This window comes from Musa acuminata, chromosome BXJ1-8, assembly GCF_036884655.1.
Source record: "Musa acuminata AAA Group cultivar baxijiao chromosome BXJ1-8, Cavendish_Baxijiao_AAA, whole genome shotgun sequence".
Classification (NCBI taxonomy): domain Eukaryota; kingdom Viridiplantae; phylum Streptophyta; class Magnoliopsida; order Zingiberales; family Musaceae; genus Musa; species Musa acuminata.
This window is the reverse complement of record NC_088334.1, coordinates 38,344,289-38,359,780: the sequence shown is the minus strand read 5'-3', so window position 1 is coordinate 38,359,780 and position 15,492 is coordinate 38,344,289. Positions and strand designations below refer to the sequence as shown.

General features: G+C 35.7%; 2 protein-coding genes across 4 annotated transcripts; one reads left to right on the top strand and one right to left on the bottom strand.

Moving 5' to 3' along the window:
* Window positions 1-83: 83 nt before the first annotated feature.
* On the top strand, window positions 84-4,729 carry LOC135587798 (probable protein S-acyltransferase 6). Of its 2 annotated transcripts, none has more exons than XM_065079568.1 (6): window positions 84-322; window positions 709-855; window positions 1,025-1,207; window positions 2,173-2,484; window positions 3,678-3,911; window positions 4,007-4,729. In XM_065079568.1, the coding sequence occupies exons 2-6, from the start codon at window positions 739-741 to the stop codon at window positions 4,478-4,480; spliced, it is 1,320 nt and encodes a 439-aa protein (XP_064935640.1). In that variant the 5' UTR covers window positions 84-322; window positions 709-738; the 3' UTR covers window positions 4,481-4,729. The 2 variants fall into 2 exon arrangements, with proteins under 2 accessions (XP_064935640.1, XP_064935639.1); XM_065079567.1 differs by having other exon boundaries at window positions 84-360.
* A 675-nt stretch (window positions 4,730-5,404) lies between these two features.
* Window positions 5,405-9,132, bottom strand: LOC103994786 (uncharacterized). 2 transcript variants are annotated; one of them, XM_009415224.3, is made up of 4 exons: window positions 8,771-9,132; window positions 6,752-6,870; window positions 6,068-6,128; window positions 5,405-5,971 (listed from the first exon to the last, which is right to left on the bottom strand). In XM_009415224.3, the coding sequence occupies exons 2-4, from the start codon at window positions 6,856-6,858 to the stop codon at window positions 5,684-5,686; spliced, it is 456 nt and encodes a 151-aa protein (XP_009413499.1). In that variant the 5' UTR covers window positions 6,859-6,870; window positions 8,771-9,132; the 3' UTR covers window positions 5,405-5,683. The 2 variants fall into 2 exon arrangements, with proteins under 2 accessions (XP_009413499.1, XP_009413498.1); XM_009415223.3 differs by having other exon boundaries at window positions 6,662-6,870; window positions 8,771-9,130.
* Between the last annotated feature and the right edge of the window lie 6,360 nt (window positions 9,133-15,492).

Here is a 15,492-nt window from a genome sequence, read left to right as displayed (position 1 = left end):
GCTTTTGTGTACATCAGAGCCGGGCTTCGTCTTCGTTCATTTACGGTTGCCGATTTGGCGCGGTTTCGCCTTTTTTAGCTGCTAATAAAAGTAACGATATTGACAACAATTCCTCGTCCCCCTCCCTTGTCTGCTCCTCGCCGAACGGTGGAATCGAAGCCCTCAACTCGCCGCCGATGACCCTGGGATCGGCGATCCGCCCGGCCGGACATGGCGATCCATAGTTCTTCGGTCTCCTCCTCCCGCTGCAGCGCCCGTCAGCTCATCGGAGGTGGACGAACAGTTGCCGGAGAACGCGTTGGAGAGGAAGCAGCCGTCTAGGGTTTTCTCTTACGTTGCCTTATTCTTTGTTTGTCTAAGGTAATGTTGCCTTCTTTCCTCTTCGAATCGCGTCATTTTCGGTCGGATTTGTTGGCGGTCTCTGCGATTTGTCGCCGTTCAATGTGTCTGAATCAATTTCGTAGGTTTCGTTTCTTTTTTGTGGGAAATTTCTAGCTAACCCTTTGGGTTCACGTATTTGTGTTTATGGATCATGTGATCGGGCTTCATGATCGTTTCACCGTGTCAAGTTCGAACAATCGAATGCATCGCTCCATTTCTGGATCTCATCTTTCCGATCTGAAGAAAAAGAATTTTGATTTTGGTGTGTTTTGATGCCACGCTAATTGTCGGCTTTTTGACATGCTTGCTTATCATCGCGGACCTCAGCGCAAGGATCGTACCCGAGGATCCGACAGAATGCAAGGCAACATGTACGGGAGTCCACTTCCACTCCGTATGTCCGAATCGAATCGGAGGATAATCGAGGCAGGCGATCCAACCAAGCGGCTATATCAAGTGTGGAAAGGGAGCAACGTAAGAAATCCATCCCCCAATCTCGCTAATCGAGGAAAAAAGAATGTGAAAAGAAAACCGATATGTTTTCTATTCGAACTCAATCTCTGTTTCCTTTTTCCTCAATTAATCTGTTAACTGATCATAAATTGGAACGGAAATTAATTGTGTTTTCTTTGACATCTCACAGAGATTTTTTCTGGGAGGGAGGCTTATATTTGGTCCAGATGTGAGATCTCTGATGCTCACAATACCTCTTATCGTAGTGCCGGTTATCCTCTTTGTGCTATTTGTTTCACACAAGCTGATTAATGAGTTCCAGCATCACTTGGGGAACTTCATAGTAGCTTTTGCTGTCATCTTTGCCGCATATGTGAGTCTCTCTTTCTCTTCGCATTTAATTTCACAGCGGTATAGCTTCATTCTATTGTTTTATTTGCGTATGTTAGCAATCATAATCATAGAATTGATTGAGATCCTCGAATTCGTATTTAAAACATAACAATAGCATCAAAATCTTCAAGGAGAACAAAATATCATGGACATGTCATGATTCATGTGAAGTGTTATATTATTAGAATATTCATTAAGAACACCCGAGCAATTAGTCTTATTGCATGTGTCCTTTTCATAGGTTATCATATGTTATATTGTCCAAGTGATATTCGAAAAAAAAATTATATTAAGATAATAATAATAACATAAAGGATAATGAAGCAAATATGTTTTAATGTTTGACTAGTAAGGATCTTTATGAAATATTTGAAAGGTTTGAAATGAAAAATTGACTTCACCATTTATTGTTTGATTCTATGTTAAATTATTTATATTTAACACTGCTTTTGTGTTAGTGAATTAATCCAGATAGGCATACTTCTAGGAGTGACAATAACTTGGATTGTGCTCTGTATTAGGAGAAGGAATCTATTCATAAAGAAAAATAATTTGAGTTTCTATTACATGTTCTTCCACGTGTGATGTATTTTGAATATATATAGGTGTCACGGGGTGCCTATATCACCATTACGAACCGCAAGGATGCACGTGGAAAAAGCCCCAAATCACCCTAGACATGAAGCCTAAGTATATTACAAATCCAAGCATAGGGAACTTCAAGTGCCAAAGGAACAATAGAAAGAAGCTCCAATTTCACCATGTAATCAAAACTCGTGGTGATGAATCACTAAAAAAGAATGGAAACCTCAAGGAAACTGTCCCAGTAATTAGCCAAAATAGTAGTTGAATATACGAATACATGCCCAACTTTATGTTTGCCACTTGATTTTGTTGTCATTATCAATGAAGAATATCGGCATTGTTGGTTATGGATACTTGCAGGACATTCTTGTGCTCTTTCTTACTTCCGGCAGAGACCCAGGAATTGTTCCTCGAAATGCGCGTCATCCTGAGCCAACAGACGCTGGTAGTGTCTCCCCCAGTTTATCCGCAGAGTGGTCAGGGCGCTACAGTACCGCCTCAACTTTGCCGCCGACCAAAGATGTCTTTGTGAATGGCATTATCGTCAAGGTCAAGTATTGCAATACATGCATGCTATATCGTCCCCCTCGTTGCTCCCATTGCTCGATCTGCAACAACTGTGTGGAGCGCTTTGATCACCATTGTCCCTGGGTTGGGCAGTGCATTGGAAGGGTACGTACATATTTCCTTTTTCTTGACTCATCCTTCGCTGTTGTCTCCTTTTTCCTACTAATTATCTGTTCTTTTGAAGTAGAGATTGTGATGATAGACAACGAGAACCCATAGAAGTTTAAGGTGTCAGAGTTATTGTGCCTGATTAATTACACGAGTCTCCTTAGTCCATAATAGCTACATCAGACTGAACAGAGTAGGAGCTGAATAACTTAGTTGTCTAGAAATTGAAGCAATGCTCACAAAATGAAGACAGTAGGTTTTATCATTATAAGTTACTGTTCTTATGTCAGATTTTGGATTTTGCTTTTTGAGCAATTAATATCTCCCAACCCCCCAAAACTAAAAAAAAGATCATCAAGTCTTACATAGGATGATGATGAATGTTTTAGGAAACTTGCATTAACTCAAATGCAACATAAGACGTGGAGAGATTTTTTGAATAGCTTCAAAATCATCCATGGATCTAACATAAACATTATAACAAAAAGCCAATACTGATAAAATTGAGAAGCTTATAATCCTGTTGACTATATTTCTAGTGGCAAGCAGAGCCTCAAAGTGAGTGACGAAGTTTGTCTTCTAATGCTTCTTCAGCCGGTGAGATACACATGGGGGTACCGAAAGGTTAGCTCTCTCTCCTCTGGAGCGAACTCTTGACCATTCAACATTTTGTGTGATGGTTTAGACCGAGTGATTACCAAACCTGCACACTTTATGTGGGTTTGAGCAAGGCCCCTCTGAAGGTCCAAGTTTTAGTTTAGGCCCAGAGATCATATTGCAAGCCTAAGCCTGGCCAGTTTAGACCTGAGCTAGCACATATGTGTTTGCTCCCAACTTTTCCCATTAGGGAGGGTAGGAACATCTATTTTCAAAAATTATGTGATGAACTGAAGTTAGCTGTTTCTTTACTTTGTTGGAAAATAGTCGGTTTCTTCTTCAAGTTTTGATCTTTTTCATCCAAAATAATAATAACTTAAAAAGTTGAACCGATATACAATTTTTTTTTTGGACTCATCTTGCACTTATCCAGTACTCTATCGATACCTTTGATGTCATCACCATCATGCCTCTCTGATTAGCTTTAATCTAGTTAATCAAAAAAGGAAAATCTATAGCAATTATCTGAGGAATACAGACACCATCAATTGGATCTTTTATGACTTACTGCTTCATTCATTATATTGAAACAGAGGAACTATCGTTTCTTTTTTATGTTCGTGTCCTCCACAACCATCCTGTGTCTGTATGTCTTCACCTTCTGCTGGGTCAACCTCACAAAGATCATGGGGGCCTATGATTGCAATCTCTGGCGAGCTGTTCTGAAATCACCTGTTTCCGGCATGCTCATCATCTACACATTCATAGGAGCTTGGTTCGTCGGAGGCTTGACTGCCTTCCACCTTTACTTAGTCTGCACCAACCAGGTTTGCTTTCTCTATGTCTCGGATCAAACATATGGTACCAACTCCACATGTTCCATCTGTATGTGCATCGATGCTTCAACTCACTCTGCTTGCAGACAACATATGAGAACTTCCGATACCGGTACGATGGCAAAATGAACCCTTACAACCGTGGCTGCATCTATAACGTCAAGGAGGTCCTCTTCTCGGGGATTCCCAAGTCCATAAACAACTTCAGAGCAAAGGTGACAGATGACTTATCTCGATTCACCACATCACATTCTCTAGGGCGAACCGTGAGCACAGACATGGCGAAGCCAAACTTCGACCTCGAGGTTGGCTTGAAGAGGCACTCTGTGGCCGCAGAGGAGCCCGGAGACATACAGAACAAGTTCGAGATCGGCGCGTTAGAGAGATGCGAAGCGCGGCCACCGCACTCGATCTGGGATACAACAGATGACGTTGATGCACTGTCCGTTGAGTTCGGAATGGGAGGCAAATGGGAGACACAAGATGTGCAGCATGGATACGGCGAGAGAGTAAAGACTCGGAGTAATGATCACAGAGTGAAGATTCAGCATGGATATTGAGGTGCGGCAGAATAGTAGGCAGACATGGAGTTGAAAGGCTTTTTGTCTGGTTCGAGCCGCGAAGGCAGGTGCCCGTAATTTCCACTCTTTGCTGCATAGGGTTCTAAAAACACGTCTGTAAAGGCCTGCATGAGCTGTTGTTTTGTTGGTGATTCGCTCTTTCACTTTCACTCCATTCTACTGTATTTGTCATCTATTTAATGTTTCAAGCTTGATGTTAAATATAGGTCTTTGTGTATAGACTTCCAACTCTCGCATCATAGCCCTCTCCCGGTCTAAAATCCTTTCACCAGGAGATCTTTTATCAAACTGAATCAGATTGATATATCGCAGATCTTAGAGCAACTCATGTGTTCAAAACCTATATTTGTACCTCTTTAATTAGCTTATAAAGGCTCATAAATATATCCATCTCATTCCTAACAGTCTGAGCCTTTGACATGAATCATAACTTAATCCAAAATGTTCATTAGTCGGATGGAGAGGCCATGTAGAAAGCAGTAATCTCCGGTTCCCATAGTTCTTCCTATGTATGAGCTGAACAGTCTTCCCCAAAATATTTCACCATCCAAAACAGAGAACAAAAGAGACAAGATGAATCATTGCCGTTACTCTCAAGAACCATCAGGGTTCCCCGTTCCGTTGCGGATGCCTCACGCACGACAAAACTTGCACGATGCCTATACTCACAAAGATGAGATGAAGCAAGAGGAGACATCCCCAGAGCAAACACAAATCCATCTATACTCACAAAGAAGAGATGAACCAAGAGGAGACATCCCCAGAGCAAACACAAATCACACAAATCCATCTATACTCACAAAGATGCGATGAACCAAGAGGAGACATCCCCAGAGCAAACACAAATCCATCTACTGTGGGCACAACGGACGCAGCCATATTTTTTTTGGATGGCTGGCTAGATGAGAAACAAAATAGTTGATGATTTATGCATCTGCAACTCAAAAGAGTTGACACAAAAAAAGACCTACACTTTACAAAGACACGTCTGACTGATTAGGCCAAGTAGTGTCAGTTCCCAGCTTGGACATATCTTGGATGCTATACAGACTGATTATGGACAATACCTCATGTATTTACAGGACTAACTCTGCTTAAAACTGGCATTTTCAGCATCTTAAACAGCCAGGTTTACTAGGCAAGACCAGTACATGCATTAGGGTCAGAGTTAATGATGGGAGATCATGCTAGTGCCGGGGCAACATGTTGCTTCTCGGAGCTCCCACAGGCGAATCCCTCAATTCTTGCTTTAGGGCTCCCTCCACGAGAAGACCCACAGGTCGGAGACCCTGTTTCAACTATTCCAGCGTGCTTCATGCGAGGAGAGTTTCCAAGTGGAGAAGAAGCTGAGGACTGGGCTTGTTTGGCAAACTGTACATCATGGACAACTGGATTGCTTGTGCGTACAGGAGGAGAGCCGCAGATGAAACCCACTTGGTTGCTGGAGTCTGGCTCATTGTATGGGTCATTCTGGCAGCGAAAGGTATATTGTTAGCATCGCCCATGGTGAATATTTAAAAGAAACATGAAGCCCCTCTTCCATGAATACGCTGCTCAGAAAATTACCTGGCTCAGGATAAGATCAAGAATCTCTGGAGCACAATCCACTCTGTGCATAGGCAAAATGCTGCAAAGAATGTTTAGCAGAGTTAGCGAACAATTTAAGAGCATGCCCAAGGACTAGTCTTTTCATATGAAGTAGAAAGGGACACTGTTCCTGCTTTCTATGTCATAACCACTATAAAGGATTTTACAACTTGGAAATTGTATTCACCATCCAAAGCTTTCATAGTGACTTATGATGAACATGTGACTGACACATGAAACAAAGAACAAAAGTACTTCCAAATTCCAATACAGGATCCTCATCTAGGGGCTACATGGAGATTAATCAACTTATGACACATGTCCTGAGTGGATTCTTATCCCAACAACATAAAGTGTGTCATAAGATACTCTTAAATTCAAGATACAGCAAAATAAAAAATTATAAGAACTCAAGCACACTACATAAAGGTAGAAGAGTCAGCTTCTTGGTCGGAAAACAAAAAATGACTCATAAGGCCATCAAGTCAACAATATGAAATTTGTGGGACTGAGAAAAGAAAAAAATAATGAAGCCATGGTGATGTTTACAAAATAATTTTCATTCACACTCACCCCTTTGGCTTAGAAATGACACCATTGAAGGTATGAATCAAATAAGGAACTTTTACAGCTCGACGAGGTTGAGGACAAATGGCGTCAGACCTGAGATTTGGTTGGTTATCAATTTGCCAAAACCTTGATTTCCTATCAGACACGCAATCTGTGTATAGTTGTCCAATGGTATTAACTCTCACCGGGCAGTTCTCCATTTCGATCGTTCACTGTTAAACAAAATGCACAAATAATATGATTAACATATACACATGAGAAGTTGAAGCTTGCAGACTAGTTAATCTTCATCACCATTTGCATATTTCATATGCTTTTTCCAAAACATAAACTGCAAAAACTCAATTTCTTAAGGATCTGGTTTCCAAGAATGCCCCTTTAACACACCTCTTCATGTGTAGGGCAATGATGTATAAAGGATTGCGGTCACCGACTCAAAGCAACATTCATATGCACAGTAAAAAAGATATTTAACTACATTTATCCAATTCAGTAGAACAAAGACAAGCTTAGAGAAAAATATGCATTGTTGGCCACAAGTCTATGTTCTAAAAGGAATGATGCATAGTTAGCTTCAGCAACCAAAACTTTAATAATGACAATGTTTATAAAGCTTATAAAATAATAATAATAAGCTCGGTAGTCTAAACAGCAACGAATAAATCTCAACAGTCATAGCCAAAGTTGCATAAAACCTGCCATAGTAGCACCTAGGAAAAAAGTTTAAGACAACTAAGATGATAGAAAAGAAGAAATCAAACGTTACCGCTAAGCCATTCAATAAAATTGATATAACGCATGTATACCAACAGATCCTATCAGAAATATCTTTCAGAAGTAGTAATATATAACAAGTACTAGAAAATTCTACCTCAACATATTTATCATAAAACAAGAAAATCTTTATCTTTAATAAGCTAAAATTCTATGCAAGTATGACTGACATTTCATCCAGAAAAAGACCAATATCAAAGGTCCAGAGTTCCCAATAAGTTTATACCTAGGAACTTACAGCATGCTAAAGAAAATGTTTTTCTTTGGCTGCATTTTTAGAAGGGGAAGGGAGGAGGTGATAATGTAGTTTACATTAAACCAAAGAACTAGAATGGTAAACTATCTATGATGAAATCATATTCAGCAAGGTTTGTTGTCCTTCTATACAAATGCACCTACTTTAGTGTCATTGAATAGGAAATTGATAGTTTCCACATTAAAGGTAATCAGTACAATCTGAGGATACTACCCAAAGCATCGATAACAGCAAATACTTAATAAATGAGAGCCTCAATGACACAAGAAACAGTCATATACAAAAAAAAGTGTACACTGGTACAACCAACAGAGACGTAAACACACATACCAGGTAACAAAACCACATTGCAGGTTATAAGCAACTATTTCAGGTTAGAAACAACAAGTTAAAGAACCTCTATACATCAAGTCAAACAAATAATCAATCCAGACGAATATTTTCCATTCGTAAAACGGTTTAATGTGTTCACTTCCAACAGTAACCACCGGACAGACATTAGCATAACATGAGTACTAACTGATTACATAAATTTCTTGTAGGCACACTCATGAAAGTGACAGAAAAGAAAGTGTACATTCTTATTGCAAAAGGCCAGCGAAATCAATGAAGAACTGTAAAATGCCATTACTGTCAACTCTTCCATCACACATTTTCTTTATTCGACCTTTTCCTTCCCAGTAATACACATTTCTGAAATAAAGCCAAAATCCTGAAAACGAAAAAGAATAGAAAACCTAATCACAAAATTTATGAGAATCAAACAAAGAAAAGCCATCAAAATAAGAGCAACAACCACTTGACGTGCAACTCAAATTGCGTCCTCGAGAAAGAGAAAAGGTCAGATCTTGGGCCACGAAGATTGACGAATCCAGGTAACAGGGCATTCCAATGAGACAAATGATCGAGTTCAAGGAAACCAGCAAAACAACACAACGAGAGAACTCATTCCCCGCAATAAAGCTTTAGAAACAAAAAAACAGATAACTGAAGTAGGAATTGCAGAGATCCACCAAAACAAGACCATCAGTATGCTGAATCAAAGTAACAACGGTAAGACCTAACATCACTCGCATTCTTACCGAGTAAAACTCGCGGATCCCCTCCTATCTCCTGCGACGCAAGCCGACAGTCACCGAGACGCCGGATCTGGCTTCTATTTCACATCAGACGACTGAATCCGGCGCCTTCTCTGAGACTCCCATCACGATTAAAGCAATCGACCGGGAAAACCCTAAATCCGCATTATATACACCATTCGGAAGGCCGAGGACGGAGGAAGGAGGACGAGACGAAGCAACCGATGGCGTGAGAGAGGAGAATCGAGAGATACCCCTCTCTCTCTCTCTCCTACTCTTCCGCTTCGCGTCCGCGAGAGACGCGCCGAAAGGGCAACAATGCGAGCATAAATGCTCCGCGACGCCTCGACTAATCCCCGATCTAAGCGGAGGATTACGCCCGTCCTAATAGCACTTTAGTCCGCTTGATGGGTAGTTTCCCTAATTAATTATATTTCCTCTGTATATTATTCGTTGTACAATTTCTAAATACGATATTTATCATTATGGATCTTTAATTAAGCACATATGTAACCCTCTTATTAGTATAATTATCAAGAATATATGTATATATATATATATACTAAAAAAGTTATTGATTTTTTACATTTACCTCCCTAAATTTATGTTAGCACATAATATCTCTCTTATTAGTATTTTATTAGAAAACTTAATTATATATATAATATCCTCCATAGTTAATAATTTTTATAATTATGAAATACACCAGAAAGACTCATTTATGTCCCATATTTTTAGATTTATAGTTTTGTCAGTAATAATAAAGATATATTCTAGAATTTTTTTAAATAATATAATACTGAGTTATAATCATTTTTTCATTAAGGTATTAATTAATAACTTATTAGTAAATTTAAATTAATATTTAAATATTTTAATACGTTAGTTGAATACTATAATAAAATATAAATATTACTAATAATTATCATAAAACTAAGTATATTAGACCTTTTATAATTATTTATTTTAATTATTTATCTCATATAACTTTCAATAGTTAAATATGTGTTCGTTTAAATAAATAAGGTCAAATTTTAATATTTAGTGTAAATTAGAAATGCTCAAGCTATTTAGAATAATTTAATCCATAAATCATAGGTGAAGCATAAAAAAATACAATAAATGAAATACCATTATAATAAAAATTAATAGAATACTAATACTTTGAGTTTTCAAGAAATAATAAATTATTGATATCATATATATTTCATCTTTAGATAAAATATTGATATATCTAATATTTACTAAAGATTTTATAATTATAGAGGATCAATACTATTTTTGTAGAATAGTTTACTATATTTGGATATACAATATTGAACTGCAAGGTTATTAAAAATAATATTATCCTATCCAATCATTTAATTATTTAAAGTATATTCTCCTTTAAAATTATATAAATATATAAATTATGTGTATCATTATAAAAATTATTTTTTAATATCATTTAAGACTAATTTATTAATATATAATTTTTTAATATATAATTTTTTAATATAATTTTATAAATTTATTAATTCGAGCCATTGTGACGATTATAAGATCAATATAATAATTAAAATATATCTTAAATATCTTATAAATGATCAAATATTTATTATATTTTATACCCGATAAGTCTATCATTCTAGACTTAGAGATATAAGTTACAAATAATATTTATTAAAAATTTTAATATAATTATACAGAAATTATTGATAAAAATAATTATAATAATAATTGAACATAATTAGCATAATAAAAACTTATATGATGATAATAAACACGAGAAAATAAAATTCATACATGTATGTGAAAATAAAATTTATTTTATAATTTCAAAATATATGCATATGAAAAACTACATAAAATTTAAAAAATAATAATTAAAATTAAAGTATCATAAGCAATAAAAATTTTACTTATATGTCATGTGAGAAAACTATAAAAGAAATCCATAATTTATATTTTTTTATTATATAAAGGACCCAAATGAACTAAGTGGCAAAGTGGCTATCTAAGTGGGCCACATAGATTGGATAGCTTAGAATTAGGCCATCTAAATTGAGCCACGAGCCAAATAAAATAGAACCAATCAACCAAATTAGTCAAAATTGACCTATCACAAGATAGGTTTAAATTGAGTCAAAATCAAAGTTGACCAAGGTCAAAATTATATCTTGACCAAAGTCAAAATTAGGGCTTAACCAAATTGCGCAGCTCGTAAATTCTCATCATGGCATAGTGCCAACTTGTTCATTATAGTTTCCTCATCATATTGAACTCCTCAACGGTGGATCCTCACCTCGACACCTCCATGCACATTGACAGTTAGCTCCGCGGTTGACGACGACCTTGCATTGCATAGGCGCCAACGATGCTACACTATCGCAACCTGCGCTATTGTGAAGCGTGGCCTCCAACAACATCTCGTCGACATCGACCATGGCTAGCAAATACTATTGCGACACCTGTCCCGCGGTGCCTTTTAACGTGTCATCTTTCGATGCATTGCCCACACCTTTGTATCGCTACACCCCACCACCATCACGCCTTCACTGCTGCAAACCACCCAAATTGGAAGCACCATAAGATCACAAAAGTAATGATTTGATATAATCAAAGAAGATATAATATCTAGTTTCTTTCAATAACTTAGATCTAATACCGATTGTTAGAAATAAAAACTACAAGGCAAAATAACTTAATGTTAAGATTAAAATTATAAATATTATAGATCAAGAATAGATTGGTATGTACCTTTTTAACTTCTAATGCATGCTCCTAAGAAAATGATTATCCGATGTCATTAGCACTTCACCATAGTCATGAATTTTTAACTCCCCTATAAATAAAATTACATCATCATATGATTGCTCAAAGTCACCACAAACTTTATTAAGCATAATTTCTTGTGCAAAATAAGCTTTTTTTTTTAGATATAACAACTCCAATTTTTTTTTAATATCTATAATAATCATGTTTGGAGTATAATAATCATTTGTAAAAAAAATTTCTTTTATTTTCTCCATATAAAATAATTGTTATAATCTTTGTGATCCTTATTTAATCTTGAAAAAATACATTACTATATTTTAGAAAGCTTAGTAATTCTAAAACAATCGGCTCCACCATGGGCACACTTGAGAATATTTTATCTCAAGTTATATCTCTTACTTGCAACATATTTGATCTCAAGTATCTACAAATAACATACTCCTTCAATGCTTTTTGGACTTCTACCTTAAATTAGGTTAGATAATATTATATAAACTAATATCATTAATAATATGTATTTATCATATATATATACCTGACCGACAAAAAGGTCATTGGAGGCAAATTCATCATATAAGGAACCATGACATTTAATAACAAGCCATCGTCTTAGCTATCATTATATTCATTCATCATTCCTTCATTATTGTTATTATACATATCTTGACCTTATACAACTCGTTCATCAACAACATCAAGTGAAGTATAAATATTTGAGCTTATGTTACCATCAACCTCTTCTCTTATTCTTTCTTCAGCGATTCCATTTGTAAACGCATCACCGCTATCATCATCATCTTCTTCATTATAATAAAATAAAGTTTAGGCTTTATGAGCTATCATACATTTTACTTTCACATAGCGTTGATATCTCACCTAAGATTTAACTATTAATGTCATTAATAATCAAAAAAACTTTTTAAGGAAGAGGATCATCCCTACAATGAGATTATTAGAACATAATATCTAAATGTAAGGATAAGCAACTTGTCACAAAGATAGCTTTGATATAACAATAAAATAGTATAATAATAATAATAATAATAATAATAATAATAATAATAATAATAATAATAATAGATCAATAAAATAGTAAAAGAAATAAAATGGTAAAATAAGGCCACAAGAACCCTAGATATTTGGCATGCTACTATATTCATGAAACCCTACTAAACTCATTAAATATATACCTAAACTTCGATAATATACTTATGTTGTTGTTTCACGGATGATGATTCCGACAAGAAGAGCAAGGAGAAGAAACACAAAGAACTAAATGTGTGAGAATGAGAAAGGAAGGATAAGAAGAATGAGGAGAAGAAGGATGAGGAAAAATCTAAGAGATTGAATGAGAAAGATAGATGCCTTCTTCTCAGCTCAAATGAAAGAACGACAATTATATCTCACAATTGCTCAAACCACTAAAAGTAAATTATATTACATTCATAAAAGGAACAAAACTCAAACTAAATAAGAATCAATCTCTAAATCAGATCAAACCCATGTGAACTGATGATTTATACCTCTGATTTCAGCTATCCATGCTCGAAAAGTAAGGAAGAAAATTGCTTATTCGGGAAGCGCGAATATCCAAATTACATGAGAAGAATTCTTATAATAAGCTCTACAATATTAACAACAATATTAACGATATGCGATTTATTTTCTCTGAGATATTTTTTTTGATATATCTACTTGGTGAGAATTAAATTTTTACTTTGATATTTTTTTGATATATCCACTTGGTGAGAATTAAATTTTTACTTTGATAAAATTCATCTACAACAACAATGATATGTTATTGTTCAACCAAAATTTATGTTCTTGATATTATTATGATCCTTTAGTTATTTTAGAAAAGACTTATTATAAATCTATTATTATTATTAGTGATAATGGAGGTTTGAAGTGGATTAGGTCTCGTGATTTTTTTCGCATTCGGTTTTTCACTTAAAAAATTCGATGTCTCACTTTGTGATTGATTTATTATTTTACTATTTATGTTGCTCTAATTAATATTTACTTTTGATAATAAATTAATATTTTGGTGAGAAACCTATTTTGATACACAAAGAGAAAAAAGAATTATTCTGCTATAATAGTTTTTGCCAACAAAGTGGTATCACAGTCAGGTTATTTGGTACTAGTTTTTCTTGTATGATTAAAATAAAAAAGTCAGATGGTATAATTAAATTGAACTCATCAAATTATTCCACTTGGAAATGTATGATGAAAGATTTATTATATTACAAAGATTTGTATAAGCTCATCAAAGTTAAAGAAAATATTTTATTATAGAAGATGAGGAATAAAAGGTTCAATATAGAAAAGCTATTGCTTATATTAGAAGATAGATGAATATAAATTTGCATGAGTATATTTCTGATGAAACCAGAGCTGATGTTGTTCAGCAAATATTAGAAAATCTCTTTGTGAAAAAGATAGTGAGAAATATAATTTATCTCCTCAAAAGGCTTTTCAATTTAAAGTATAAAGATAGTGGTAACATTGTTAAGTACATATGCTTGCTTCAGAGTCTTACAAACAAGCTGGTTGATATGAAAATGAATATAGATGATGAGATGCAAGAATTTTTACTTCTTAACTATTTAGCAGAAAGTTGGGAAACATATATGGTGATAATTTCTAACTCCATGCCTGAGGAGACTTTTGTAGGGAAATATGGGGGCAACATTACATACGCAACGGAAAATTAAAAAATAAAAATCTCTAAATTTTTCATAAATTATGTTCAACGTTGTGCGAATTAGTGCGCAAAATCCACAAAACTGAAAAGTGCGTATATGAAAGATTATGTTACATAGGGAGATCGTATATCCTTGAATCTCTATAGATATATAAGAGAGGATAAAGGAGGTTAAGTGTCCTCATCTCTAGTGCTCCATATAGCAGGGCTATGACAACTCTCCTATAATCTCTAAGCCTACTATCTGAGGAGGAGAATGGAAGAGGAGAATAGGAAGTGGCAACCAAAAACCTCTAGCCTATGAACCTTTGGTTCCCTCCTATTTATAGAGGCCCCTTATCCACTTAACCATAATGAATCCTACCCTATTGGATATTATATCTCCATCCAACAACCCAAGCCTCTTAGATTAGTAGATCTCTATCCAATAATCTCTCATTGGCTCTTATTGGATCTCATCCATAAGTGTTGAATTTTTGATTTTGATGATGAAACCAATTGATAGTATTTATGAATTAATCTATGTTTTGAGTGACGTAGGAAGCTTCGATCAGGGAGAGACAATTAAAGCAGGAAGAATCATGTTGGGCCGAAGAAAACATGTCAGAAGATTAGACGTCATGTCGAAAGATCGATCGACGTATCGACAGAAGGCTTCAGGTCATGGGTTCGGGCATTGGGCCAAGAAGAGCGGATATTGCGCCAAGGAAATCGGAGTTGCGGAGGTCAACTGGTCGATTAGGCGATAAACCGTAAGAGAGGACGATGCGCTGAAGAATCAGACGAAGCATCTGATATGCCAAACAATACTTGATTAGTTTTATAATAATTATCTAGATCGAAGTGGGTTTTAAGTGTACATGATTAACTATGATATCAAGGCATAAAGCAAAATGAAGTCCCAGAATCAAAAACAAGATTTCGTTGGGAGTTCGAGAGTTCGTCAGAAGTTCTGTTGGAATTGACTGAGAAGCCTAGGAACTGTTAGTATCAAGAGCAGTACTAAGAGGGGGCGGGGTGAATTAGTGCAGCAAAAAATTATTCGATTTCGTATAAAGTTTGTCTCGATTCAAATCGTTACGGAAAGATGTTGAACTTAAAACTTTCGTAAGAATGTAAGGAGAAGCTCAAGGAGGTTTGCAGTAAAGTAAATTGCACAAAAGGAAAAGCAAACTAGAATCTAGAGTGGTTCGGTCAATGAGACCTACATCCACTTCGGATTCCTTCTCCGTCGAGATCATCGGCGTCCACTAAAGGCCTT